A 15,149-nucleotide genomic window follows, 5' to 3' on the forward strand; every position below is an offset into this window, starting at 1 on the left:
TTTAAAAGGAAATAGGATTTGATAGAAATCTAGGAACCAAGTACATTTATAAATAAAACTATAAAATATATAGTTTCAGAGGAAATATAGGAAAATTTAAGGATAGTCTATCACATGGGGAGGAAATAACAAGAATTTGCTGTGATTTTGGTACATGCCACCAAGGCTGAGAATATAACGTACATGTACACACATATCTTTCTGTTTTCGAGGAAATATCTCTCCTACAGGCATTTGAGTAATGTTAATGCAAGTTCTCCAATATTCTGCTACCGAAAATAAAGACGACTATATGCATCTTCAGTACATGTAAGTACAGTCGAACCTGCTTTAGCGACCACCTGTATAGAAAGATCACAAGTCCATGAAGACCACATTTTTTTAAATTTCCCTCAAATAGACTTTTCCATTGATATCTGTATTACAAAAACCTGTACATAAAGACCATCTGCCTATTGAGACCACCATTCTTCTCTCTCTCTCTTGAGTGGTCTGTTTAGACAGGTTTGACTGTATATACATGTACATGTACATACCTAGAATATCTCCAAGGTCCATGAGCTTGGAGAGATCATCTTCCATGGATTTAGAGAGATCCATCACATAGTAGAGATCTACCGGGTAATCCTCGGCCTGTCGGACCTGGAGCGTCATAACCACTGGCTTTCCTGTCAAGAGAAGAGACCGTACAAGCTAATGAAAACAAATACATTGATGTGGTAGTGGTAGTGCTAGTAGAGGTAGTGCTAGTAGCAGCAGCAGCACTAGTAGTAGTGGTAGGAGTATGAGGAGTAGTAGTAGGAGTAGTAGTAGTAGTAGTAGTAGTAGTAGTAGTAGTAGTAGTAGTAGTAATAGTAGTAGTAGTAGGAGTAGGAGTAGTACTACTAGTAGTAGTAGTAGTAGTAGTAGTAGTAGTAGTAGTAGTCCTAGAAGAAGAAGAAGAAGAAGAAGAAGAAGAAGAAGAAGAAGAAGAACAAAAGAGAAGAAGGAGAAAGAGAAGAAGAAGAAGATGTTCCTCAACTTGTCAGACCTGGAACATCACAACCACTTTTTTGTATATATATATCAAGGTTCAGATGCCTATGATAACAATGAAAACAAATAAACAAATAAATCCAATACTAACAATAGCAACGTCAACAACAACTTCAACAGCAATCTCCATCACCATCATTAGGGACTTTTAGATTTGCGTGGACTGATACGTGTGACATCCATTTAAGGTAGTGCATTAAAAGGACGTCGATTGTAGCAATCCACATTGTCTTCGTGCTAATCTAAAAGTCCCTATTACCCTCTGAGCTCAAAACTTTCACTAATTTTCTCCTCTCATTTTTGTGCTTCTATAGAAACCAACTGAATGTCAGGGTGGACTTCCCCTTTAAATTAAAAATAAAATGAATGAACATGTATCACACTAATGATAGAGTATAGATTTATAGTGCTGTCGGTTTTCTAAGAAAATACACATTCAATGGATATTTAGTCCGACACAATGGCAATTAAGCCGATCAAATGCAAAACTGAAACAATGTGACAAGTTTAATAGTACCATTCAATAACTTGGTGGCTAAAAACCATTGGAGGGAATAACTACATTTAAATAATTACATGTATGTGATCACAATATCCCCAAATGTTTTTTTGGAGAAACACTGTTAAAGAAACAATAACATCACAGAAATGCATTATTTTGTAGAGGCACATTTGTCTTTAAAACATGTTAAATGAAATCTATCTTATGTGTACTGAAACTTTTTTAGCATTGATTTTTGGGGCAATTTTAAACGGATCTACATTTATAAGCATACAAGCTAACTTTCATTTTTACTCTAAAATATTATCTTTGAAGAAAAATTAATTCTTGGTATTGCTAAAAACTGTTACACGTACATATACATAAACACACATGTATTTACATTATAATTGGATTTGAAGCAAAGAAACAAATTGAGTTTAATTAATCAAAAGAACAATTAAGGCGCTAAAGAACAATTAAGGCACTAAAACAATGCTCGAAAACATATTCAGGTGGTTGCAACTTGTTTGCCGTACATGCTTAACTCCATTACCATCACCCACCCCACACACATACGCACACATACACGCAGACTTGTTGCACATACTGTACACTATATATCGCGTTCCCCTGTGCAATCCCCTCACAAACTATTATCACACATGTAGATATTAATAACCCTAGCATCAGGAAATATTAATTGAATCAAGTCAAGCCCTTACCGGGACCCTTGTCTGTCAATATCGCTAGAGTGTGAGAACCAATTGAGAGTTTCACCACCCCGCAAACACAGCAGAAGCAATGTTTTCTGCCCCTTATTTCCTCTCTCTTTCCCCTCTCTTTGTTGTAAAAGTCTTAAAGGTAGGCTTTACTACTTCAGCCAGAAGGGATTGGACCGCCCAGCGAGCAAGCAAGGTCACTGTGACAGGTGGCTATCTCATTAACTCAGCTCTCATTTAACATAAGAAAAAGAGGATCATGGGGGGACCAACAGGCACCGATTGGAGAAGTTTTCTATATAGAGGGAGCAAGTAGCTACAAGTAGGACAGTGTGCCTTTAAAGGGGATTGTTATTAATTTTGTACAGTGAAAGTGAGACCTGCTTCATTGATCAGCTGTATAGAAAGACTACTTGTCTAAGACCACATTTTCTGTTTCCCTTAAAGCTTATCTGTACTAGCTTATAGGAGGGATTAGACCATCCCGCAAGGTCACTGGACAGGTGGTTATCTCATCAACTCAGCTCTCAATTAACATAAGAAAAGAGGATCATGGGGGACTAATGGTCACCGATTAGGCATTGTTTTCTATATATAGGGGGAGCAAGTACATGTAGCTACAAGTAGTACAGTGGGCCTTTAAATAGTGTGTGTTGCTGAATTGTGAACAAAATGAACCTGTGCCTAAAGACCACCTGCCTGTAAAGACCACTTTTCATGTTTCCCTTGAGCGGTCTTTATATACAGGTTTCACTGTATTAAATAGTGATGTAACATCACGGATATCTCCAATTCCGTTTAACCGCCAGTCAAAACCGTACGGTTTTCGGTTAAACGATTTTTTTTAAAAATTATAAAAAAATAAAATAAAAAAAAATAAATAAAAAAAATTATTTTTTTTTTTACCGACTCTGTCGGCAACTTTCATTTAACTGCGAGGTGCATTTAAAGGGGCCGATTTGTGCTTGTGAACTTGTCACAAATAATAGTAACAATGTTGTTTTTAGAAGAATGTGTAAGATTATTAATGTAAATTAAAAACAGTAGAGGACCTAGGACAGAACCTTGTGTAAAAGTTGGATGAATTATTATTATAAACTACATATTGAGATGATGAGATCTATTACAAAGATTACTTTCAAACCAAGATGACAGACAAATTGGAGTGTTGTTCTAGTTTTGGAGTGGTGAGTCAACACACAGATTACTGAGCTGGGAGACATTGCCAGGCATAGTGCCAGGTGGAGGGGCATAAATCGAAACTTCAAAAAAAAAAAAAAAAAAAAAAAAAAAAAAAATCGGGAAAACGAAACCGTCAAATTGAAAACAGAATCCGCCATGGGCGGTCGGATACCGGACGGTTAAACGTTTGACTACAGCACTAGTATTAAATAATGAAAAGGTGAAGAATTCTTACCCCTTCTAAGCTTCAGATCAACTTGCTGTGGTCTAACCTGGACTGCCTGGCCCTGAGGAGTGCTGCCAGCATTACTCAACGGAATATCCTAGCAACAGAAAAATAACCATGGCAACAACTTTTGAATATATGGCAACTTTTGTTTTACACCATCAGTATCAGAAAATAATGAAATCAGAACTTACTTGATTAATAGTTCAGTTTTTTAATATATAACACAGGATCTGGGTGCGGAATACCTACAAATGTATCCTGTCACTTTTAAACTAAAGGGCAATCCTATCCTATCAATCAGTTAATTTTTATGAAAGCAGAAAAAAACAAGATAAACAAAATGGTGACAGTTTGAAGTAAGTTGGATCAATAGCAAGAGAAAAATGAATGTTTGAAATATGAAAATACATGCAATACATTGGGCCAAATAAAAACAAAAACATGTTTAGCATCCTGACTTTTTGAAAAATAGGAAGGAGGCCCTTTTTTCTTCTTCAAAATGGCCGCTTGGTACATTTTCCCTGATAGTCTGGGCTATTTTTCAAGATGGCCGCCGGCATTTTTTAATTAAAAAAAAAACAGAAATAGATAATTTTAGCAGTGTTTTTCATGTTTTTTTTCTTTAAAATATAATATAATATATCAAATATAAAAGTTGATTGGCAGGTAGCAGGCAGAAAGGAAGTGAACCTTATAAGTGACCGACCTAAAGATATATGATTTATAAAAGATAAATATCAATACCAGATTACAAGGACATGAAAATATACAACAATACAGAAGGAAACAATGCACAACACAGTGCCTGGCATATAATATTATAGATAAATGAATCAACAGGTTTATAAAAGATTGATATCTTGCAAGAATAAATATTTGAAACTTATTTTAAACAATGTGATCCCTTTTGTCATCATTGTTATTGTTTAATTATGTGTACAAACATGTATATTCATTATCGGTGAGGTCTGACCAGGGCATTTAATAAGCAAATAATTACCGTTGGTGAAGGTGATGGGGCAAACTATCACTTCCGAGGCGATCTGGATGTAGCTATCTTTCCGAAGTGAAGCCGAGGAAAGACAGCGTATACATTCAGATTGCAGAGGAATTGATAGTTTGCCATCACCTGAAACCAACAGGTGATTATTTGCTTTATATTCCACATCGGAAACATTTCACTTCTTTCGTCATTTTAGAGCAATTAGTCATCAATTAACAGCTAGCAAACGGTGTACGATGCGTACAGTGCATGCAGTTACTAACGTACGTACACGCAACGTTTACAATCTTCAGTGAAAATACGTTGCACTGTGTAGATAGTCTTCAGTGAAAGTGTGTTGCACTGTGTACAGATAGTTCTACTATCTACACAGTGCAACAAACTTTTCTTCTCCCATCAATGATGGGCGAACTATCTTTCATCACATGATTTACTTTTGACCAATCGTAGCGTAAGATTTTTTGAACATGGAATATAATACAAGTTATTGCCTTACCATCCTAACGACCATAGTACTGTCTGGATCAACGATTTGTGAGCATCCTCTCTGGCTCAAGCTGCTTGCTAAATCACACTGCGGGTTGCCTGTGTCATCTGTATAATTCTTTGAAATAGAAGAGATAAACAAAAATGTAAGATTTAAACTACAAGTGATACAATTTCTTTATTAAACCACACATCTACAGTAGAGGCTATACTACACATTTGGTGAAATAGTCAAACCTGCTTTAAGTAGCAAACACCTATTTAGAGATAACCTGTCTATAAAGACCACATTTATCATTTCCCTTGAAAATGAAAAGGGTTTCTCGTTGTAAGCTGTACTGCAGGAGCCTGTACATGTACATAACCACCTGCCTGTAAAGACCATTATTCATGTTTCCCTTGAGTGGTCTTTATATCCAGGTTACACTGTATTACATGTACATGTATGAGTCATGGGTGCAAAGGTGTGTCTCATAATACAACGTATAGTCAAGAAGTATTACTCAATTGTATTACGGAATTATGATCATATTTTGACATAAAACATGATTTTATTTGATGTTTTGTTTGATTTAATCTCTACATGTTATGACTACCAGCTTGATAAAGTCACGAGGTAAACTTCAAAGTAATACTTATACATGTAGATACATTTGCGGCAATGTGCGTATGTGGTACAATCCATGCAGCTTGGACTTTAATACCCACTTATTATTTTGAAACATTTTTCAGCACTAAGTACTACCAATATGTATTTGTGAAAAAGTCATGATACATGTATACACAAGATAAAAAAGTTTATTAACAATTGGGCAGAATTGTCACTTTGGTGAATATAGGATACACGAACATATCTAGCTTGTGTTGAATAGTGATAATTGCTGAATATAGTGCATTCAATTTCAAGCTTTATATACATTTAATTTGGATTATGACTTTTGATCAGCGCTTCGTCGGTGGTGGTGAATAGGTGCAATTGACTAGAACCGATTGTTTTTTTTAACTGCAATACATTATACAGGAAGAGTTACTCTTTGCATGTGTTGTCAGCTAAAATGAAAGACTTGCTGGTAGTTATTTCACAGTGACACATTAGTGGGGCCTACCAACATGTTAACATCGGCCTACTGGTCTTCTATTTGTTCTTCTTCAAAGAATTACATTTTTAGTAGAATACAGGGAATTTTCAGCCAAATCTTCCAAGAAAGCTGTCCAATTATGCAAGCTTAGATAACAAGTTCATGTAGCAAATGAAGTACATGCACTTTCTGAGCAGAGGTATATTGTACATAACATCATTCGATGAAATTCTTTGTATTCCCTACACATATGTAAATCTGGGTTGAAAGAAGCAATATAGATTTTGTCTTAAGTTTCATTAGGCATCAGTGCTCTGGCTAAGTCTTGAACTGTGAATCATTCGATCTACAGTCCGGTGACTTTTGCAATAAACAAAGACGCCTCCGTAAAAGGCACCCTTTATATAATACATGTACCAGTATACAGTATGCTTGCGGGTGCACCATGTGAGAGAGAGGGAGGATTGAGGAGTCCTGAAAAGGACTCTCGGTAATCTTTCTGTATATCTACATCACCATGCAAGCCGACACTTACAAGCAGCATCTACATGTATGTACCAGTATGTCCTGTTTCTCTGTGAATTGTTTCACAATTTTGAGGGAAAAAATGAAGAAAAAGGAATAAATTAAAGAAATCTATATAATCTCCAAACTGGGTGTACTGCAGTAGGCCTACAGTGTACAAACATTGTACACACAGAATTTACTGATGTAGGGTATCCTTGAAAAAAAAATTACAACGCGAACATTCACACATCTTTCTTCTTAAAGTCTGACACGGGTTCCAGGCACCTCTAATGAGACATACAGACACCATGTGTGTAACGAGGTATAAGGCACTGGCTTACTCCCCATTTACACCAGCAAAATTTATAGTATACATATGAAGTACACAGCTAAATATCATTAGTGCTTTGTGTACGATTCATTTTTTAATCTACATACATGTACATGTAGACCAGTCTTTAGAGTTGCGATTGATCCCAATCAATCACAACTCCTCCATTCAAGTTCGCAGTCTCCTATCTCTTACATGTATGTACATAGTTGCGATTGATTTCAACTCTACAGGGCCCAGACATCAAATAACGAAAACGTAGAATACCAAGCCAAAGACAGGTTTAAGTATTCTTTTAAAAAATGGGATTAAAAAATGGGGTCCATAGCCTGTGACAATCTAATGTAACAAAAACTGCAATAACCGGGCAAGATCGATTGCAAGAATATGTTGGAATTACTAGTGCTAGAAGTGCCCACAACATAAGCTAACAGTAAATATAATATATACTGGTAACATACTTTGTATACCTGTATTATGGTTGATCATATACAGAGTAAATTATTTCCCTGGTTTTCCTTCAAACAATTAAACAATTGTTCTTTTCTATTACTGTATATTCATATTCTGTGTTATGTCTCTTTTGCACAACATAATTCCTTAATTTTGTTTCCATACATTTTAAAATAAATTTTCTCTGGTGTGAATGGCAGGTCAGTCTGGTCTACGCATCAAGGAACTTTGTCTCTATGATCTCATTCTGTGACAGAGTCATTAGAAACGAGCCTTCGGCAGGGAATCTGGTTTGGCAATTGACTTTGATTAGGGAAGCACGATCGGAGCGTCTTGGCGATTCAATATCAAAGCCAGACAAAGTGACAACTATCTCTTTATTAAAGTTACATGCATGCATCAGTACACACTTATTAGAAATACCTGATATACATTTAGACTGTAAAAATACACTGTGTATCATGAACCATCTTTGTCTTTTGTGTAACAATCTTACAATATTTTGCATTTGTAATCTACGTTATGATGTATCATTTCATTTTATGAAGTGATGATGATGTGAAATGTGAAAAGAAACATTAAACAAAACTGAGTATCTAAAGTGCAAGAAAACCATTTATATTTGGAAATACACTTTTGGTCACAAAATATTTCTTTTAAAACTGTTATGTTCTTTCAAAAGTTACATATTTGTTTATAAATTGACATATAATGACTTCTCGGAATATTTTGTGGGTGTTTGTACTATGGACTGCAATTGTGACAAATCTCGTACTGTAATACGTGTGCATCAAAAGTGGAGGCAATGCAATGCATTACATGTACATGTAGCTTTTACTGGAAATTAACACCTACATGTACCGGTAACCAAAAATTACCTTCCGGCTCTCACAATTCTTAACCACTTTATAATGAGTTTTTTTCTTTGAAGTTGCCAATTCATGTGGAACCCTTATTTACATGTGTGCATGTGGCATGATCAAGACAAAAAAGAAGACAGTGGCTGTCATCATACTGTGCTGTAAACAGCCCACACCACACATTAGGCCTGTCCTCATCAGCTCAAGTTTGCCAAATAACTCGCTATTTTCAGACTCAAGAAATTATCCCAAACCAATACGCTAATCACAAAGTAGCTCGGACGGGCGCAAATAACATGTAGCCCGCTATTTCCTAAATAGCGGGATATTCTGGAAATAAGATCAAGATATTTTCTTGACCAAATATCACGCTAATTGCAACTGTGGGCTGATGAGGACGCTAAGTAACTGGTTAATTTGCGAATGGAATAATGAAAATAGCGGGTTATTTGGCAAACTCAAGCTGATGAGGACAGGCCTTACAGGGAATGGATGATGAATGCTTCATTGGGTGTGTCAATAAGATCAAATTAGGGAGCTCCGAATCGGCTCATTAGCGAAAAGAAACCTCAGAGTCAGATTGGATATTGACTCATAACTTCCTTTGAAACAAAGTCTAATTGCTATTTTATTCACATCCTGAATGTTCACCGAGCAGAGGTTGGAATGGAAGTTGGTTTTCTTAATAATTCTTTGCATTGTAATGAATTATAGCACATTGTTATACGGCAGATCATAGATACACATATTTCAGAAACAATGCATTTTTGTTTGTGTTGGCGATATGTCAACAGGAAGTGTGGGTTATGGAGTATGGGTTTTAGATTGTATAAGCTACAGTGTAGTTTACATAAAATTACCTGTAATATCAATTTCTAGGAAGTTTATTAGATCAAGTAAATATAAAAAAAAACATAATACATGGTATCTTGATGAAGTATATATTTGATGTAAAAACTAAAAAATTCTAAATTTATTGACAATTTCCTGCATTGAACAATTTATTACTATTTCATATAAACGAACTACATGTACATGAGTTTTGCATTGTATGTGAGCAAAACAATAAGTGGCAACACATAATATTTTCTTTTTTGGATGTTATTATATCAGAAGTGTAGCCTACAGTAGTATGGTTAGGAGAGTATCCTTGCTTTATTAAAGATCACAATGACATTCTTTTCTTGGAAGTTCCAAGAATTTCAACGAAAGGAAAAAATAATCCTTGATAAAACGCACCTGATATTGATGGCAGTTGCAAGTTTGAGTGTTTTTTTTTGTATTGCATTATTTATTATAATGTTACATATAAAGGTTGGTAGAGTAAGCACTCTTTACAATGAACACCCAACAGAAGTGTTTGATTGAAAGAGAAAACTAGGGTTGTATGAGTGTTTATTTCAGCTCCGAAAAGGCGGGCTTTTTTCTCAGAAAATCAATAACAAATCTGTGAAAAGTATCTACAAAGTAATACAAACATAAGTACATGTATGTACTTGTAGATACATGTACTTTTGTACATAGACTATACCACTTATCACAGAGTAACAGATAGGAATTTCAATTGCCTGGTTATACAAATCAAGATAACTCTACTACAACTTGTTTGATGTATAATTGGTAAGATATTTTTCTCGGAAAATCATTAAAGATCTGTGAAAAGCATCGACAAACGTTAGTAAGTACTTGTAGATACTTTTGTACAAAGACTGTACCACTTATGACAGGGTAACAGATATGAATTATAATCGCTTGGTTATACAAATTAATAAAACTTAACTAAAAACTGTTTGATGTATAATTGGTTTGATACCGATTTCTCATATACTGAATGATATGGGAAATGAATAAATGCATTTAATTGGATCAAACTCTCAACTTGAGACTCTCTCTTATAAAAATGGGTTTTTTTTCAACTGAATGACACTAGAATATCTATTTATTTATCATCTGTATTTTTCAGCGGCTACTGAAATTATGCATGAGCTTGAACGCAGTGCATTTACAAAAAGACATGTGACTTTATAGAAATTTTTTTACATTTAGATTTATAAAAGCAGAAAACAGTATTATTTCATTATCATTGCGGCAGATTAACTGTTTAAAACTGGTGATCATGAAAATGAATGTTTGAAGAAGTTGACTACAGGTATATCTGTGTATTTCAACTTAAAAAATTTCTTCTAACTTCCTCCCCAATTTATATTTCCAAGCCAATCTGAATGATTATTGGATGATTACAAATTGTGCTATTTGCAGAGAGTGTATGTGTACCATACATCCTTGTTTGTTTGTGTATTATTTTCATGGTACATAAAACCAATGACCTTTGACCCTCTCTTGAAATACTTACTAGTAACGTACACCAACCGCACGATGAGTCCAATGATATGCATTCCCCACACGTCTTTGCATCACTGCATGCACTAGAAGCTGAAAGACCAATTAGGGAATAAAAATAAAGAAGAACAAAACATCATATTTCATGGTCTACATTGTATTTGATTCAAATACAGGTATAAAGAGATTGAGAAATTTGCTTTAATTGACTGACTGGGTGAATTTTTAGCCACCAAAAATAACGACGTCTGTGTACAAAATATGTTTTTTATAATATGTTAAAGAAATGTCACAGCGCGAAAACAATGATAAAAGCTGATAAATGGGACTAGAAAATGACACATTGTGCTAATCAAGCCTGGGCCCTCTCCAAAATGTATGACTCATAGAGGAAGATGATAACTTATATTGAATAGAATTGAATTTTATTTTCATATCTTCATTTAAAAAAACATGTACATATATATAGCATGACAAAAATATTCTAAAACAATAACATGGTACAGTAAAAGCAAATATAAAAAGAACAAAAGAGTAATTACTATGAAAACGTGGTTGGATTATAAAAAGTTTGGTACAACTGTAAGTATGATCCTATTTTAAAATATGAAAACAAAATAAACATCATAACAAGTACGGAAAAAACACAATAGTGAAGACAAATGAGCACAGTGAATTGTTAATTAATAACCATATTCAACCTTTTTGTAAGAATATAAATATTTCATATATTTATGACTTTTAAAGCTGCAATACAAATGTGTACATTACAATTACATGTATATTCAGTGTATAAATGTGTTTGTACTTTGTAGCTCCTAATGTAAATCTATGGGCTATAACTGTAAACTTACGCTTAAATATTTCATCAGAAGTATTGACCACGCCCTGATACGCACCCCACCCTTTTCTCCTCTTCTGTCCCTCTCTTGAAGCTACAATGTATATAATGTACTACAATGTACATAATTTCACATGTAAGCCCTACATAAAAGTACTATAAACCCAGGTACATGTAGAAGGATGTACTTGTAACTAGGCCATCGAGAATACAATACAAGGATGTTGAAACCATTCCAAGTCTTATTTTTTTTAATCCCTTTTGTCAATATTCAATAACGGGTATGAATAGAAAAAAAATATGCTGGTACGGGAATGATTCAGTTACCAACTGCATGTATGTAAATTATTCATACCCATTGTAAATTTGATGCTTTCGGTGTTATCCGTAACTCAAGAGTAAAAGGTGGACTGGTTGAATCGGGGCATTTACTGAATACTTTTTGACGTAAGCTTTGATATGTCACATTCTCAAAAAAGATAATTCGGGACAAATACAGTTTTCACATACACAATGTACTAACAGAATATAGAGTCTGCACTTCCGCTTTCTCGGCGAGAAGTTCGCTATCAAGGTATGATTCCCCTTTTACGCATTTCAATTGAACACAGGTTCAATGCCCCTTTGGCTCACTGCAGATATACAATGTATATGAACATGTTAGTAACTTAAAACTTTTTTATAGTTTTGATTGATCATACGATTTAATTCTGTTTGATTTATGATGTTTATACAAGTGACATGTTTCTGCATTTAGGATATGAGTGATGGATTCATTTTAAGTTTTCCCTATCATTCAGAATGGGGATTTTCAAACATTGTTAGTGTACGTACATGTGCAGTTAATGTATGTGAAACTTGCCAATATTAAAGAAACCCTGATCTTGAATGTGCTTGCTTGCCAATAAAGTTGTGTTTTTTTAAAGTTAAAAAACAAAACCTCTAAACAAATGTTATCAAAATTCAATAATTGAACCAAAAGAGTATTTCAAATATAAACCCTTCAAAAAAGTTCAGCAATTCAAGTTTTAGCGTTTATATCTCTTTTGTTATTGTATTATCATATCTGATATACATGTAGTACCATTGAAAAGCCTATTTATTCCCCTTTACAATGATGCCCCATTTTGGTAATGATGATGTGATCCTGGAACTTGCATTACACATGAATATGGAGCCAAGTCGAAAATGAAATGTTGCAAACTGCATTGTTATTGTCAGTAGTGAATTCCTCATTCAGTAATACTGCTATTGACAATACAGGACTGTCAAAACCTTCCTGCTGGCAGCTAGGTGAGGTGATACATGTACGTAAACAGTGTTCTATTCCTTGTGCCTGCATGTTAGCGGAGACCTTGCCCCTTATACAGTGCGTCCTAGAAAAAAACGAAACCGAGAATTATCGATGTTTTATCATAACTTAATCACAATTATAATTAATAAATGACACATATATTTGTAAAGCGAAGGTCCTCCTCTTTCATTTTATTCAAGACTTTAAAACTGGCTGTCTGCCCTAACAACAAAGTAGATGAAAGACTTCATACATGGCTGATCATCAACAAAACTTTACCAATGTGTGTCATTTATTAATTATAAATGTGATTAAGTTATGACAAAACATCAATAATTCTCGGTTTTGTTTTTTCTGGGACGCACTGTATATCTCTCCTTCCCATCTCTTCAAGTGCTAGCCTATCAGGATATGAAACATTTCCAGCCAGCCATAATACAGGTATCGCGCAGCGCCTGGTTGATGGCGTTACATGTCCGCACTCTAGAGGGGGCTTCGGAAGGGAGCGTTGCCAGTGTGTGTAGGTACTCCTACGCATGGTCTGGGTGCCAGGGGTGTAAGAGTTATTAATAGACGGGAGCCGAAAATCCTGCAAACTCATTTGCGGATCCCGTACTGTCATGGGCAATGTTTCTCTGCCACAATGTAGAGCCACACTAGAGGCCTACATACTGTACATGCATGTACATAAATGTATACATAGAAGAGGTTTAGCAAGCTTCTCAAACAATTTGATCCATGAAATAGCGCTTCAATATCTCACTTGAAAACTGCCCTAAGTACTTGCATATGTCGCAACAAGGAGTTTCATTTGTAATGCCTCTGAATTCTATCAAAATGAACAGAACAAACTTTTGAAAAAATTTCTCCATGATTATTTGAGGATGGACAATAGTTTTCTATTATTTGAACTGTAACATGTACCAGTATTACTCAATAAAGCTCATTTAGTACTTTATAACCCTGAAAAGTTAGGATTTTAACACACTTGCGAACCACTGTACAATGTGTTTTTGTTTGCATGCGGCTGCACTTTTTATGCACTTGACAGATTCCTAGATCTGAATTGTTATAATGCCAATCAAAACTAGCGCTGATTTGAAATATAATGGATCATCGAAACGTATGTATCACAAACACAATGCCCACGTACTTTCATTTGAAAGAAGCACTTTCAATTGATGTCTTGGAAAACTTCTTGTTAACTGATAGAGTTTGTGAGTACGGTACAACATTTTAAAGAGAAGGTTGAGTTCTGGGAAGACGTGAAAACTAATTTGTGAGCGTTATCATTGTATTATGCAAGTGTGGAAGCTTAAACAGCAGATAAAAAATGTTCCCTGAAAAGCATGGCTCTTCAAATGCCTATATTCTAAAACTGGCATGTAACATCATAAAAATCAGCACAAATTATAATGCTGCATGTTTGTGAATTCCCATATACATCTTTCTGTGTACAGTGCTTGTAACTTTAATTATCAAGACTGGGCCAAATTTCTGATCATTTTGATGATTCAAGAACCTTGCAGTAAACACCAATACTTAATTGCTAGATGATCAACCTTTTCTGATCAATTCCACAACGTTTCTTTAGTACACAAAGCAATCGCATGACCAGAACTCAACTTTATCTTTAATGCACATGTGCATAGTGTTATTGTGCCTGAAATACCCAAGTCATCTCTAAACTGAACTTCTCCCACTCGGCTTCAGTGAGGAGCAATGTTATCATGTTGCTATGTCAGGCAAGCACACAGCACAAGAGTATGAAGCATACTGCTACGCGTAGTCTGGTAGAATTCTAGTGTAATACATTCAAACCTGTCTATAGCGACTGCCCAAGGGAAACACAACATGTGGTCTTTGTAGACGAGTTCCTTTAGTACATGTTTCAATGAGAAACCATTTGCACTTGGGGAAAGAAAAATGTAGTCTTTGTAGACAGGTGGTCACTAAAGCAGGTTTGACTGTATAAAGATAGGACATCTCAGCCCCATAGCTTCATATATACTGTAAATCCCCTGAGGATATTTTGAATGTACAGGTCTACCATTTCCCATGAACCTCGTACAAAGTCAGTCCTCACTCAGTTTCCAACAAGTTAAATATTGTTCAGCAGTTAGACAGACTGGTTGATATCACATGTATTTAGGAAGACCGGTAACCACATCTGAGGGTCAAGTTACGTTTACTTACACGTTTGAGCATACGTCCTGTACAGCTGGCCCGCGCTGAACGCTATCGTCAGAACAAGTAGGCACTTCCACGCCATGCCTGGTCCTCGTGTACGGATCTGTAGATAGGAA

At 35.3% G+C, this 15,149-nt stretch overlaps 1 protein-coding gene across 1 annotated transcript in view; it reads right to left on the reverse strand.

The window, feature by feature from the left end:
• LOC373367 (integrin beta G subunit) overlaps positions 1–15,149 on the reverse strand; it is a 70,235-nt gene that overhangs the window by 40,487 nt on the left and 14,599 nt on the right. Inside the window, exons 2-6 of the mRNA XM_030990337.1 lie at positions 15,040–15,136; positions 10,722–10,801; positions 5,149–5,256; positions 3,656–3,743; positions 537–668 (exon numbers count right to left, since the gene is read on the reverse strand). Coding sequence (XP_030846197.1) covers positions 537–668; positions 3,656–3,743; positions 5,149–5,256; positions 10,722–10,801; positions 15,040–15,115 — 484 coding nt within the window. The 5' untranslated portion in view covers positions 15,116–15,136. The remainder of the gene's footprint in view (positions 1–536; positions 669–3,655; positions 3,744–5,148; positions 5,257–10,721; positions 10,802–15,039; positions 15,137–15,149) is intronic.

Source organism: Strongylocentrotus purpuratus, unplaced genomic scaffold (genome assembly GCF_000002235.5).
Source record: "Strongylocentrotus purpuratus isolate Spur 01 unplaced genomic scaffold, Spur_5.0 spur5_scaffold_19, whole genome shotgun sequence".
Taxonomy (NCBI): Eukaryota; Metazoa; Echinodermata; class Echinoidea; order Camarodonta; family Strongylocentrotidae; genus Strongylocentrotus; species Strongylocentrotus purpuratus.